This window comes from Stegostoma tigrinum, chromosome 12 (assembly GCF_030684315.1).
Source record: "Stegostoma tigrinum isolate sSteTig4 chromosome 12, sSteTig4.hap1, whole genome shotgun sequence".
NCBI classification, from domain to species: domain Eukaryota; kingdom Metazoa; phylum Chordata; class Chondrichthyes; order Orectolobiformes; family Stegostomatidae; genus Stegostoma; species Stegostoma tigrinum.
Window position 1 is genome coordinate 68,641,327 of NC_081365.1, and position 15,349 is coordinate 68,656,675.

Here is a 15,349-nt window from a genome sequence, read left to right on the forward strand (position 1 = left end):
TCTTCAACTGAGAAAACTGATGCAAAATACCAATTTAGTTCCTCTGCCATTTCTTTATTCCCTATCACCACTCGTGTAGCCTCATTTTCCAGCAGTCCAATGTCCACTCCTGCCTCTCGCTTACCTTTCGGATAGCTGAAGAAAAGTCATGCTGTCTTCTTTAATATTACTAGCTAGGTTTCTCTCCTATTTCATCATCTTCCCCCTTACATCTTTTTTAAGTTATCCTCTATTGGCTTTTAAAGGTTTCCCATTCATCTGGCTTCCCACTAATCTTCACCACTTTGTATGCTTTTTGTTTTGCTTTTATGCTGTCCTTGATTTTACCTATCAGTCATGGTATTCCTTTAGTATGTTTCTTCTTCCTTGGGATGAATTTCTACTGTGCTTCCCAAATTACCTCTAGATACTCCTGCCATTGCTGCTCCATTGTCTTCCTTGCTAGACTCCCCATCCAATCAACCCTAGCCAGCTCCTCTCTCATGTCTTTGTAGTTACCTTCACTCAGATATAATACTGTTACATCTGATTCCAGCTTCTCCCCCTCAACCTGCTGGGTAAATTCTATCATATTATGGTCACTTCCTATTTGGGATTCCTTCACCTTCTGCACCCTATTCAAGTCTGCCTCATTATGCATCACCAAATCCAGAATTGCCTGTTCCCTTTTCTTGGGATCTGCTACTAATCTGAGTTTCCCAGTCTGTGTGCATCTTGAAGTCCCCCATGATTATTTTAATAGTGCCCTTCTTACATGTCTTTTCAACCTTCCAAATCCTGACTACTGCTAGGAAGCCCACATCTCCCATCAGGGTCTTTCTTTCTTTGTGGTTCCTCAATTCTACTCTCTCAGATTCTACACCTCTGACTCTATATCACTTCTTGCTTTAAGTTTAGTTTAATTTCTTACTAATAAGGTACCTCCACATCCTCTGCCCATCAGCCTGTCTTTTCAATAAGATGTGTATCCTTGTTTATTTAGTTACCAACCTGGATCCCATTGCGGCCACGTTTCTGTGATACTGTCAACATTGTACCTGCCACTTTCAATCTGCTGTATAAGCTCATTTATCTTGTGTCATATGCTGTGTGCGTTTAAGTACAACACCCTCCGTCCTTTGTTGACTAAACCCCCCCCTTCTCATAGTTAACTTCAGGCATAGCAGATGAGGAGACATCTGTATAGTTGTTGTAATGGCAACTTTAGAAAACACTGCAGTTTTGATTGTAATGCTGCAGCTGGAATATCCTTGATTGGTGTAGTTGCAGGTAAGAGAAACGAGATGATTTCAAGTGTAACTGGAATGAATGCAACATTTACAATTAAGAAAGAAGGCAGGAACTGAAACTAAAAATGTTAGTTTTTGGGTAGTTGACAGAATGACAACAGGATCATATGTAGTGGGTGTAAAACGAGAGAAATGTGGATTTTGATTACTAATCGGGGTAAAATATTAGACCTTTCACCTGTAAGTTGCTCCCTAGAACTGGTCATTGTTGAGTGCCGTAGACTGGTTTGGAATTTTCTGGATAGGTGCCTGGAAGAAGGGCAAGGGACATTCAACAGGGGTCACAATGTTGAAAGGTGGATGAGCTAATCCTTGAATTAGACAGTTGACAACCACATCCTGTCAGCGTTGAGGCAGCCACAGCACAAAACCACTTAACAAATGAGCAATCATGGACAATCACCAAAAAGAAAACCGATTTCCATTTATTTAAAACCTTTTACAACCAACTGATGCCTCAAAACATTTTGCTGCTATTGAATATTTTCAAATTGTAGATACTGTCCTAATGTAGATAGCAGCCAAATTTTATACTTCGAGCTTCTGTATGTACCAATATGAGAATGAAAAGGTAATCTGTCTGTTTATTGATGTTAATTAAGGGAAAACGTGGCCAGTACACTAGGATTAAGCTCCTTCTCTTCAGTGAAATGTGATCTCTTAAGTTCACTTGAGGAAGATGGGGCCTTGATGTCCCGACAGAGTAGGACATTGGCTATAGTGTACTACAGTATCTGTCTTGGTTTTTATGCTCATGTGCTGAGATGGGACTTAAAACCAAAACCTTCTGACCTGGAGTTGAGAATGTTACTGACTAACCCACAGCTAACACATGATACTAGACATAATACCAGAGCCCCCAAGCTTTCGATGTGAAAGGCAATCAATGGTAGTCAGACCAACATCGACTGAAATGGATGAAATTTAAAGTGGATATCAGAAATTGACAATTTTTCTGAGGCCAGGAAAATTATTTTATTGGATAAAATAATTGTAAACTTTAGCAGTGTTCTAAAAATGCATGAATTCAGGTGCCAGAAAGAGCATATTCACTTCTGTTTATAGTTCTTGACTTATTTTGTTTTTTCCAATGAGTATTCCTGTTTTCAGATCAAAATAGTACAGTAATAATAAAATTCTGCAGAAGTAAAACCTGGCAAAACATAATGAAGTATTGCTAACAAAAATATAGTTTGTTAGGGCTGCTGCTGATTTTTTTTGATTAAAAGAATGAATTACACTTTTAAAATGTTTTATCTTGGTTATGATTGTACATGTGTGAATATGATGACCACTATGCAGAAGGTGAATTTTGCGCAAATGCAAAAGTCCACTGATCAACTAAGGTGTCAGGAAGAATACAGAGGGTGGCTCCAAGATGTCTGTGTTATCAGCAAGTGATTGTAATGAGAATTACAATTGATTTAACATTCATTATCCCACATTGCATTTCACGTAATGCAACTGAAATTACAATCTCCAAAAAATGTGTAAATTGCATAAGTTAAATGAGAATAATCAAAGGCTCTATTCTTCGAGTCATAGTTATGATGCACAGAAACAGACGCTCTCGTCCAACTAGTCTATGCCAACCGTAATCCCAAACTAAAGTGGTTCCACCTGCCTGCACTTGGCCCATATCCTTCCAAATATTTCTTGTTCATGACTCTAAGAAATCTGGAAGTAAATCTAGAAATAAGCTGGTGTCTCAGGAGCAGTTGTAACATCCACGCTATGCTCAGTGCACCATTTTAGAATCTCTTGTGAGTTATTCCACTGGGTGTAGTTAAGACTCCAGTTGTTAGTATCTGTAAATATGGGAACGCTAATTGGATATATTTTAATCTGTTTCTTCCTGTATTGATCTTATTGTAAGGTTGCCAATTTGGTTGGAGGCCTACCTGGAATTTGATAAAATTATGTCTGATCACAATGGCCCCTGCTTGGAATTACCCAAATCCCATATGATTAAGGATATTATTGTACATGTTCCAAGATCTAAGAGGCTATCTTTGCAGGTAAGCAAGTGGAGAAGCAGGAAATCTGAAGGAGAGTGATTCACAGACGAAAAATCAGAAAGAGGGAAGAAATTCTGATTCTACCATTGACTAATGGTTGTTAGTGCAATTTCAGTGAGTTAGCAATATAATTAGTGACGACACTCATTCCCTTAATGCGAAACAGTAATGTGATGACCTACTGATAGTCTTCATTAAATCAATTTCCAACTTTTCTGCAGAAGTTAAGGTCAAGTTTCAGATTATTGCCACTTTTAACAGACTTCATCTCTCCTTGGACTCTGTCCTCGATCCTGGTTACATATAGAGGTGGCATTGTGAATTGGGAATCTTGGTCAAAACCAAGAGTTTTTGTAGTTGGAATATACATGTCAAAAAGAGCACAAAAGCTCTGCGCAAAGGATGGTGAGCTTGGTTTTTGGGGCGATTCTTGGAAGGCACATCATCCTAAACTTGGTTCACACCAACATTTCTAAACCATTCCTTTAGCTTTGGCTCAATAAAGGAATGTTTCTATGGAATTATAGAAATTACAACAAAGGAGGAACTCATTTGTCCCTTAGTGATTGTGCTCTCTGTTCTGATTTGCATTGCCCGAGTGCCTTCCATTCCTTTCCCCCGCACCAGCCCCATATCATCAAATATTGTATCCCATACCCAAATATATGTCATGCGCCCCTGGACAATAATGGTTTGTCTCTACCTCAAAAGTTACATATAAAGTATAGTAGTTGAGGAAGTTTTCTCTGCCCTAATGAGAATCCTTTGTTTCTATTCCCTATTTTGCCGTCATTGGAAATATCATTCACATTTCACCCACAGTAGGGTCCTTAGTTTCCAATCCCTTAACTGATTATGCCTTTGCCAGTGCCATTCCCAAACACCACCTACTGCTGCAGTGCCTGGGTGTCATGGGAACTGTTGACTTTTCTAACCAGTACTTCAGGTGAAGTGTGGCTATTGTGACATAAAGTTTAAAATTACTGATCCACAGGCTTCCTGGTGGGAATAAACTTCATTCTGGGACCGTTGATAATCCTATTATTATAATTGTAAATGCTGGGAAAATTGCTAGATCTAGTTGTTTCTTTTCCTGTAGGAATGTGCAGATGCTGGATGGTGGGAAGGAGAAATCAATGGTAAACGGGGAGTTTTTCCAGATAACTTTGTGAAACTTCTGCCACCTGACTTCGAAAAAGAAGTAAGTACCTTTCTGCCACTTGTAACTTTGAACTATCATTGTTCCTCTGCTTTTAAAGGCATCAGACAGGCTTATGAAAATGTGCAACTTAATTTATACCCAAAAGACCACAAGCATATTGAATTAATTACTGCACGGTACAGCACCATCTGTTCTCTTGTGTTTGCTGAGACTGGACTTGGAAAGTATTATTTTCTTGGCAAGAAACTGAGTCTTGAACTTAAGCAACTCTTGAAATGAGGCTTGGGGATGGGTTATGCAAATATAATAAATTCTCTAAGCAATTTGCTGATTTACTTAATTTTATTGTATTTTCCCTCCATATTAAGGGAAGTTTAATATTGGATCATTTTTAATCATGTACAGTGCTTTGAATAATTTACAGTGGAGTAAAACTGGACTTGAATTTCTGTTATAACTGATTTGGCATTGTGAGGAACAGTGATTTTGAGAAGCATGGAGGGACTGAAGACCATGGCCATATACTTTAATGATTTGCTGTCTCCAACCTTACCCAGTGCTACTTCAGTGAATAAGAGTTAGGTGTCAAAAGGAAGAAGAACAAGGCTCAAAACTAGCTTTCTGGAGAGAAAGCTGATGTTCAAAATCCAAGGAAAACCACAAAGGAAAAACAGTGGACATAAATAGAAAGGAAATGTTTATAGCATCTGAATCAATACAGCAGGGAAATGCATGCTTGGCAAAGAAGGATGCAAGAAAACAACAGTTGGATGGCTTATTTGAACTGAACTGTTTTTGTTGTGGGAACTACTCTGGAGAGTCACATCACAGGATGTAAGAAAGGAAATATGACAAGTGAACAAGTACATACAATATGTTTTGATTTCCAAAAAGCATTCAACAAAGTACAGCAGATACAGCTACTTAATGAAATAAGGGTATAGTATTAGGAGTAGGATATCTGAATTGACAGTGTTGGCTACATAGAAGACAGAGACTAAGAATAAAGAGTGATCTGTAACTAGTAGAGGGCCACAGAGATTTGTGATTGGGCTGCAATTATTTACAATGTATATTGATGACAGAAATGAACATACTCTTGCCAAGTTTGTGGATTATATGAAAACAGGTGGGAACACAAGTAGTGAGGATGACATAATGAGTCTATATAGGGATATAGATAGGTTAAATGTGTATACAAAAACTTGGCAAATGATATCTAATATGGGAAAGTGAGGGTTATATATTTTGGTAGGAAGAATGAAAGAGCTGAAGTGGAGAAAGACTGCAAAAAGTTCCAGAACATAAGGATTAAGTGCCCTTCAGCATGAATCGTTTTAAGGTAACTCGTAAGTTCAGCTGGTAATAGAGAAGGTAAATAAAATATTCTAAGGGAATTTTAAAGGGAATGGACTATAAAAAAGGGGGATCTTGTTGAAATTGGACTATAAAAAAGGGGGATCTTGTTGAAATTGTACAGGGTGCTGGTCAGACCACAGCTGGAATACTGTGAACATTTTTGGGCCCCTTATCAAAAAAAATACAGGCTTTAGCAGCAGTCCAGAGGTTTTCTAGGCTGATACCAGGTATGGATGGACTGTCTCATGAGGAGAGGTTTAGCTTTTTGGACTTGTCCTCATTGGATTTTAGGAGAATGAGAGGAGATCTTATTAAAACATATAAGATTCTTAAGGGGCTTGACAGAGTTGATGTGGAGGAGTTCTTTCTCCTTTTGTAGAAACGTTTAGGACCAGAAGGCATTATGGCAGAACAAGTTGTTGCCCATGTAAGACAGATGAGGATTTTTTTTTCTTTGAAGGTGGTAAGTCTGTGTAATTTTTTTAATGTAGAGTTTAGGGCATTAAGTATGTTCCAGGCTGAACGTTTTTAATGAGTAAGGGAATCAAGGGATATAAGGAAAAGGCAGGAAATTGGAGGTGAGGATTATCAGATGAGCCATGATCTTGTTGAATGATGGGTGGACTCAACGGGCTGATATCCTGCCTCTGCACTAACATCTTACAGACAAAATCCATTTGTTTTATTAACTGAGGCAAAGAATATGAGAGTGAGGGGTTTATGCTAGAATTGTATATTTAAATTACGGTGCATCTTATAAGTCTGGTGACCACAATACAGGAAGAATGGAATTGGACATGAGAATGTACAGAGCAAATCTGGGATATACCCATAATTAAAATATTCGGCTGCAAGGGCAGATTTCATAGGCCGGATGTTTTTTGGAATAGGAGGCTGAGGAGAAATTTAATTGAGGATAATAAAGTTGAGGGATTTAGAAAGAATGGATGGAAAGGACCTATCCTATCAGTAGAGGGGTCATTGAATGTTGATATAAAATAATTGGTAGGAAGATTAAAAGGAAGATGCTAGAGCTGTTGTGACACAGTCATAGTGTCCTGACCTTTTGAGCCAGGATGTTTGGATTCAGAGGTGTGTAGTTACATCACTGAACAGATTGATTAGAAAATATCTAGAAGGGAGATATAGAAAGAACTTTTCATCCAGCTGGTACTTCTAGAACACTCTGTGATCGGACGGTTGTGTAAGAAACACTGCTACAGTTTTTAAAAACCTTGCAATATGCATTGGAAGTGCTATAACCTATAGGGCTGTGGGCAAGAACTGAAAGGTATGTTCAGTCTTGGTAGCTCTTCATTGGCTGTCATATACATATTTAGCTGAATGGCTTCCCCTGTGCTACAAATGTTTAAATTAGTGTTCCAATATTTGTGTGTAATGCTTAGAGCTGTTGCTGAGAAGTGCAGCAAAGAAAACCATTTGTTTTTGAACCATGACCTGCATAGTTTCGGTTGCTGGGTGCTGTTAGCTTCAGCAGGTTGCAAGGATAATAGAGGAAAACGAAAGCAAAACATTAAGCCTGGCTGTGTACAAAATATTCTTTTCAAATCATGTCAAAGTTCCCTTTCTTTAACCTGAAGCCTTTACATGTTCCCAAAACTTGGTGGAGCATTTGGTTGTGAACGGGTAGGGGAGAAAGTATGGAGAGAGTAGGAACTGCCGATGCCGGAGAATCTGAGATATCATGGTGTGAAGCTGGATGAACATAGCAGGCCAAGCAGCATCAGAGGAGAAGGAAAGTTTGATGTTTCAGGTCGAGACCCTTCTTCAGAAATGGAGGAGGGGAAAGGGATTCCAAAATAAATAGGGAGACGGGGGGGGGGAGGTGGACAGAAGATAGATAAAGGAGAAGATAGGGTCAGAGGAGACAGACAGGACAAAGAGGTGGGGTTAGAGCCAATGAAGGTGAATGTAGGTGGGGAATTAGGGAGGGAATAGGTCGGTCCAGGGAGGAGGGACAGGTCAAGGAGGTGGAATGAGTTTAGTGGGTAGGAGATGGGAGTCGTGCTTGAGGTGGGAGGAATGGTTAGGGAGGTGGGGACTAGCTGGGCTGGTTTTGGGATGTGGTCGGGAGAGGGGAGATTTTGAAGCTTGTGAAGTCCACATTGATATTCTTGGGCTGCAGGGTTCCCAAGTGGAGAAAGTAAGGACTTCTTGTATGGATGAGTTGTTGGTTGGTTAGCATAATGTGTGATTTTTCTGTTTGTGAGTGAGTTCTTTGGAATTTTTGCTTAGCATAGCTCATCTTTTTGGTGAATAGGCAGTTCATTAGAAAATATTGATGTATTACAAGTGTTGAAGTTCCAAAACATGGAACCAACCTCCCTTTAATAGCACAGTCAGCTTTAAAATAAATCCACCCCCACATACCAACCCAACCTAAAAATAAGGGATCTGTTTAGAACTGATTTCACATTTTTTAAAAAAGGAAAAGAGAGAGGGAGTTTATTCTTGTGTGTTGCTTAGTACTGCAGATTGCAACTGGTTTGAGGCAGCCTAATCTAATCTAAATTGGTAGTCAATTGAGAGGTAGGGATTTATAACCTCACTATAATGGAATACATTTCGATCTAGCTCCAAAAGCTGGAAATGTGCATTTTACATTGGTTGTCTAAATGTTAGAGAGGCCCAGTGTGCTGTATCTGGCTAAAATCAGTTGGCCAGGAAACATATGTGGGACTTTGTTAGCTCAGCTGTTTATTGAAATGGCCTCCGGTAAAATAGTGTTGGTTACTGAGCTTCAGGGATCCTATTATAAACTAATCTGTTCAACCAAAGATTAAAAATTGACCACCAACTATATACTCAGTGCTATCATTCTGCAATGTTTTCACTGTGCTGTGTTTGTAAAATGCAGATGATAAATTATAACTGTATCCCAACTGAAACTATTTTGTATAGAATGGGTCTTAAACATTTCTGGGCCTTCTGATGTATCACTTTTAAACATTAGACTAATCTAGTCAGGATGTTACACCATCAATACTGGATCAATTTGGTTCTACCTAGTTATTGTCTACAGTTCTTTTTTTTTGACACAGCATTAGATTACATTAGATTGGATTCCCTACAGTGTGGAAACATGCCCTTCGGCCCAACAAGTCCACACTGTCCCTTGGATCATCACACCCAGACCAATCCCCCTGTAACCCACACACCCCAGAACACTATGGGCAATTTAGCTTGGCTGATCCACCTAGCCTGCACATCTTTGGACTGTGGGAGGAAACCAGAGCACCCGGAAGAAACCCACGCAGACACTGGGAGAATGTGCAAGCTCTGCACAGACAGTTACCCAAGGCTGTAATCGAACCCGGGTCCCTGGCGCTGTGAGGCTGCAGTGCTAACCACTGAGCCACCGTGCTGAATATGTGCTTATTGAATATTAAATTGCATTTTTTTTGTTCCTTAGCGACCCAAGAAGCCTCCACCCCCTTCAGCTCCAACTGTCAAGCCATTGTCAGGTAATGTTTATTAATTATAAATCATTTCAATTTGATGAAGTTCAAATCAATGTGAAATACATGTACTCCAATTGAATAAGCGTTTTGATTAAAGTACCACAAAGTTTTAATTAACAAAATTATTTGGGGAAAAAAAATTGCTTTGAATATGGACAATATCCTGTTTAAAATTTATCAAAAGGTAGATGCAAATAATCAGAACTTCATAAATTGTACATAAATATTCTCTGTATTGTTTAATGGTTAAATTAATATGTTTAGTAGAAGGATTTGCAAATTAGCAAATTATTTTCCATTATTTTTAAAAATAGTGAAATTTAACCTTTTTTTAAAATCAAATTGAATTACTTGTCAGAAATTGAGAAAAGTAAGGGGAGAATGCCTGATCCCCTGGTGTAGAGTCTTCTCATTGTGATCTTCAGTTTAAGCTACTAACCTTATTTGTGCTTATATTTCCTATTTTCTACTTTTATTTGAGAGCCTGGAGCCCAGTAACTGATTTAACAATGCTATGAAAGTTGTAAATGAATAAAAAATGTCATATAAACTTAATGTTAGAAGACAATGAAATGAATAATATATTTGTTTGTTTGTTTTTGCAATTTAATTGCTGATGATTATATCTTGCCCCAAATTGACCAATAACCTTCTTGCATTTTAGAGCTGTGCCATCTAGTGGGCAATTACACTTACTGATGATTTTTTGAAAATTAACTTTTCCCTTCTTTCTACCTTCCTCCTCCCTTCCCTCTCTATCTCCCCTCTTTCACTCAGCTCTCTCCCTCTTCTCTTTGTACTCTCTATTCCCCCCATACTCTCCTCCCTACCAGTTTCTAACTCGTCTTTCAGTTTCCTTCCTTCTCTCCTTCCTTTTCAATCTCACTACCCTCTCCCCCCGCTGTCTGTTCCACACTTTCCTTCTTGCACTTCTCATTCTCCCTCTGCCCTTTCTCTGTCCCATTTGCTCTGTTCCATTGCTCTTTCTTTCCTTTTATGTCTCCCACACTCTCTCCAACCCGCTCCATACTGTCTCCCTCTTGCCTGTCACTCTCTCTCCCCTCCCCTTCTTGCACATGCGTGTGCTGTCCGCCCCTCCCCTCTACCCTTTTGTGCTTGTGCATGCTCTCTGCCCCTCAAATCTCCCCTTCTCATCCACGAGTGTCATCTGTCTATTCCCTCCTGCCCTCACACGCGTCCTCTTGGTCTTTTGTGCACTGTCTTTGCCCCCTCCCCTCCCCCTCTGCTTTGCGCTCTCTCCATGCACTTTCTTCACCCTCTCGTGCGTGCTGTTGCCACGCCCCACTTCCTCGCCCTCTTGAACTTGCTCTTGTTCTCTCGGTCCCCTCCTCTCCCCCTCTTGCGTGCCATCTTGCGCTCGCTGTCTTCCTCTCTCTCTTCCCCCATCTGTTTTCCCACTCTTTCCTTCTGTCCGCCCACAATAGGGCCACTGTACAAAGAATAGTTAGGATGACTTAAAAATGGCTAAAAGGCCCTGTGTCTCGATGCACAAAGCACTCAGAATAAGCTAGATGAATTGATGCTGAAAAATGAGCTAAATGGAAATGGCCTTGTAGCCACTGCAGCGACATGGTTTATAAGGAGATCAAAGTAGAATTTAACATTCAGGGAAGTTTGATCTTTTGGCAAGACGTGAGGGAAGGTGGGGTAGGGCTGTTAATAAGACCTGAAATGAGGACCGTTATAAGAGGTAATCTAGTTGTAGAGTCCATTTGGATGGAGGTAGCTAACAGCAAGGGAAAGAAAACATTGTCAGGAATAATGTATTTACCCCAAAACAGTAGCCATACTGTAGGAAAGGATATAATGTTAAAAGAATAGACCAATAATTTGGGTGATCTCAATCTTCATGTCGATTGGGTCAACTGAGTTGGAAAGGGGAGGTACAGCAATAAATTCATAGAGTGCATTAGGATAGTTTCCTAGAGCAATATATTTTGGAGCCAACCAGGGAAAAGGCTGTCCTGGAGCTGGTAATGACGCAGGTTTAATAAATGACTTCAGAGTGAAAGATCTCCTGAAGTAGTGATCATAACATGATAGAATTTAATATTCAGTTTGAGTGTGAGAAATTTGTGTTAGATACAACTGTAATTGACTTAAAATGGAATTAGCTAAAGTGCACTGGGCAGATAGATTAGAAGAAAAGATAGTGAGTAAACATGGTAGACATTTAACACAGTAATTCAAGACTCTCAGCAACAATATATCCCGGTATGGAGTAAAGATTCTACGAGAGGGATCAACCAACCATAGCTGACCAAGTAAGTTAAGGAATGTATGAAGTTGGAAGAAAAAGCATACAAGCAGGCGAAAGTCAGTGATCGGTCTGAAGACTGGAATAAATTCAGAATCCAGCAAAGGAAAACTGAAAGGATAATAGAGAGAAAATAAACCATGAGGGCAAACTGGTGACGAGATACGAAGTGTGGAGCTGGATGAACACAGCAGGCTGAGCAGCATCTTAGGAGCACAAAAGCTGATGTTTCGGGCCTAGACCCTTCATCTTTCTGAGGGTCTAGGTCCGAAACGTCAGCTTTTGTGCTCCTAAGATGTTGCTTCGCCTGTTGTGTTCATCCAGCTCCACACTTTGTTATCTTGGATTCTCCAGCATCTGCAGTTTCCATTATCTCAGGAGATAATAAGAGCTTCTTTAAATACATCAAAAGGCCAATAGTGGTCAAAGTGAACATAGGTCCCTTAGAATATAAATCTGGGGAGAAGTCAGGGTAGCAAGTAAATGGCAGAGGAGTTGATGGCATCAGTCTTTACGGTGGAAGATACTTCAAATGTTTCATTAATACTAATAAATATGTGGAGGAATTAAGTACCGTCACCATCACTGGAGAAGTAGAATTAGACAAACTTATGGGATGAAAGCATTTAAGTTCCCCTGTCCTGAAGGTGCAAGTCCGAGGTTCTGAGAGGAAGTAGCTACAGACATGATGAATGCATTGGTTGTAATTTTCCAAAAAATATTGAATTCTGTACCAGTACCAGAGGATTAGAAACCTCCCAAAGTGACACCCCTATTCAAAAAGCAACTAACTATAGACTGATTAACCTAATATCTATTGTTGGAAAAATGTTGGAGTCAATTATTGAGGAAGTAATAACAACACATTTGGAAAATCCTAATCTAATCAAGTAGAATCAGCGTGGCTTCATGAAAGGGAAATCATATTTGATTAATTCAGAGTTTTTTGAGGAAATCTTAACCAGAAGGATTGAGGAGAAGTAGTAGATGTGTTATATTTGGCCTTCTGAAAGGCATTTGACAAGGTTGCTCACAAAAGCTTAAATTGTAAGATAAGACCCATGATGTTGGTTTGGATACACAGTTGGCCAATGGGCAGGAAACAATGAATGGGAGTTAGGAGATAACAAGGTGTCGAGCTGGATGAACACAGCAGACCAAGCAGCATCAGAGGAGCAGGAAGGCTGATGTTTCTGGCCCAGATCCTCCTCCAGAAATTAGTTAGGAGTTAGGAGTTCTCTTTCAGGCTGGAAATCTAGCCAGAGGTGTGCCACAGGAATCAGTGCTGACATTGCAACAATTTACAATATCCATATGAATGATTGGAAGAAGTAAGCGAATCTATTGTAACCAAATTTGTAGGAAAACTGACATTTCGGTTCAGGACCCTTCTTTCTGAAGAAGGGTCCTAACCCGAAATGTCAGCTTTCCTATTCCTCTAATGCTGCCTGGCATGCTGTGTTCCTGCAGTTCCACACTGTGTTATCTCCGACTCCAACGTTGGCAGTTCTCACTATCTCTCAGGTAGAAAGACAAGTTGTGAAAGAGATATAAACTGTTTGCACAGAGTTAAGTAAGTAGACAGAAAGATGTAGATTGAACATAATGGCGGAAAATGTGAAATTGTTGATTTTGGAAGGGAGAACAAAAGAACAACGTTACTGAAATGCAGAAAACCAGCCGGGGGGTGCTAGTTGTACCCCAAATACAGAAAGCTAGCACACAGGTGCAGCATGTAATCAGGAAGGCCAATGGAATAAAAACTGAAAGAATTGCGGATGCTGTAAATTAGGAATAGAAGCAAAGTTGCTGGAAAAGCTCAGCCGGTCTGGCAGCATCTGTGAAGAAAAAACCAGAGTTAACATGTCGGGTCTGGTGACCCTTCCTCAGAACTCAGGGTGGAGAATTTGTGTATTTACTACAGAAGGCTATTGAGGCTTTGCCAATAAGCATGTTCAAGGCTGTGATAGACTTTTAATCTAGGATTAAAGGGTTTCGAGAGTTACGGCGAGAAGGCAGTGAAATGGAGTTCAGGGTAATCAGAGCTGCCCTGAACTCATTGAATGGCAGAGAGGACTTAATGGGCTAAATGCCCTACTTCTCCTCTGGCTTCTTATGATTTTATTGGTATTCTTAGCCTCGTCATCATTAAAAATAGATCACTTCAGAGTCAGTAAAATGTCCAACATGGATCTGGAGCCACATATGGGATAGAATCTGTACGGACTGTAAGTTTCTTTTACTGGAGGAGCGTTTATTGTGTTTTTGACAGTTTGACTGCTTCATGGTGACTTGCACGAGTATTTTTACTAAGATTTTTATTTTATCTTTTCTAAAAATTGGGTTATTAGTCCAAGTTTCCAGACTACTGCTTCAGGACACAACTGCTACATTAATGTATTATTTGGTATGTGCATACCATAAGATGAACCTTTATCATGTTAATTTTGGTTCAACTTTCAGGATTTTTGTACATTATTTCATATGATTATTCAATTCATTTTGAAAGATAAAGGTATTACAGCGCGATGTGAAAAAGTTAAGTGAGTGGGTCTAGCTGAGATGTTCTTGCAGAAGGTAACTTCAGTCATGATGAATTGCATGCCCTCTCCTGTGCTGTAACCTTTTGGTAATTCTATTATTTGGAGAAGACAAATTTAATCTTTTTTTCCCTCAAATAGTACTGTCATCAAGATTGTTAGGAAGCAACATTTTGTAGGCATGGAATTCAGCAGCACTGTAATATCAGTTAGAATCAGTTTATGCCAGTCAGATTAAATAAATTGAAATGCATAAAGTGTAATTAAAGCACTATTCTGTGTCACCCAGAGCTATGCAAACTCACTAACTTTTAATCATTTCTGACACCAAAAGGATAAACTGTTTGGTTAGAATTGTCCTGCTCTGATGTTCTTGTTCTGAGAACAGGCAGCCACTGTTGATTCATAAGAAAACTGCTTTCTCCTCATGAGCATTGTGGTCCAAATTCCTGCAGCAGGAATAATAATAAGCTGTGCAGAGACAGAATCCAGTTTCACTGATTCATTTCAGTGGTATTTCTTTTGGTTTTGTTTAAAACTCTGCTTTGAGATAGATGCAGTTCAAAGGTTTCTGATTTTCTAGATTCTGTGGAATAGTGTGGGAAGTAAAATCAGTCTCAGTAACTTGCAATATAATGAGTCTAACACGTAACTGAATGTTTATAAACTTTATTTATGAACAGAAATGCATTTTTTCCATGATTGAAACCAATGGTAGAACATAACTTGGCCCAGTTGATGAGCTGATCCAGTGGTGCTATGTATGAAGACACCCAAGTGCGGAGCAGTTGTAACAAAATAAGGTGGAAAATTATAGTTAGTACGGTAGTGCTCCCAAAGTGTAACACTTCACTGATGATGTGTTTTCACCTAAGAGCTTGACAGAGAATGAAAGAGAGACTTTTCTTTATTCTGACAATTGTTCAAGTTCACAATGTTTCTGGAAGGATAAATGCAGGAGCTTCTGTAGATTTTTCTAGATTATTTTCACACCGTAGTAGCTTCTGTAATAAAGTACATAATGCTTTTGGTTTGCTAGGATCCAAATTTGATGGCTCGTTAGTGGACAAAAAAAATGAAGCAAAAAGAATGCCTCCAGAAAGACCGGACTCTCTCCCGACCAGGATAGAGGACAAAGGTATGAAATTTTCAGCCTGTTTTCGTCTTGGGATGTATTGTAGTTGAGATGCATTGAAATAATAGCTATTTTTTCTGTATAAG

The 15,349-nt window shown here is 39.4% G+C and overlaps 1 protein-coding gene across 3 annotated transcripts in view; it reads left to right on the top strand.

The window, feature by feature from the left end:
- Positions 1-15,349, top strand: part of sh3kbp1 (SH3-domain kinase binding protein 1) — a 149,161-nt gene that overhangs the window by 107,563 nt on the left and 26,249 nt on the right. For all 3 annotated transcript variants that reach the window (XM_048541349.2, XM_048541348.2, XM_048541350.2), the window contains 3 exons: positions 4,407-4,508; positions 9,262-9,313; positions 15,168-15,266. In XM_048541349.2, coding sequence (XP_048397306.1) covers positions 4,407-4,508; positions 9,262-9,313; positions 15,168-15,266 — 253 coding nt within the window. The remainder of the gene's footprint in view (positions 1-4,406; positions 4,509-9,261; positions 9,314-15,167; positions 15,267-15,349) is intronic.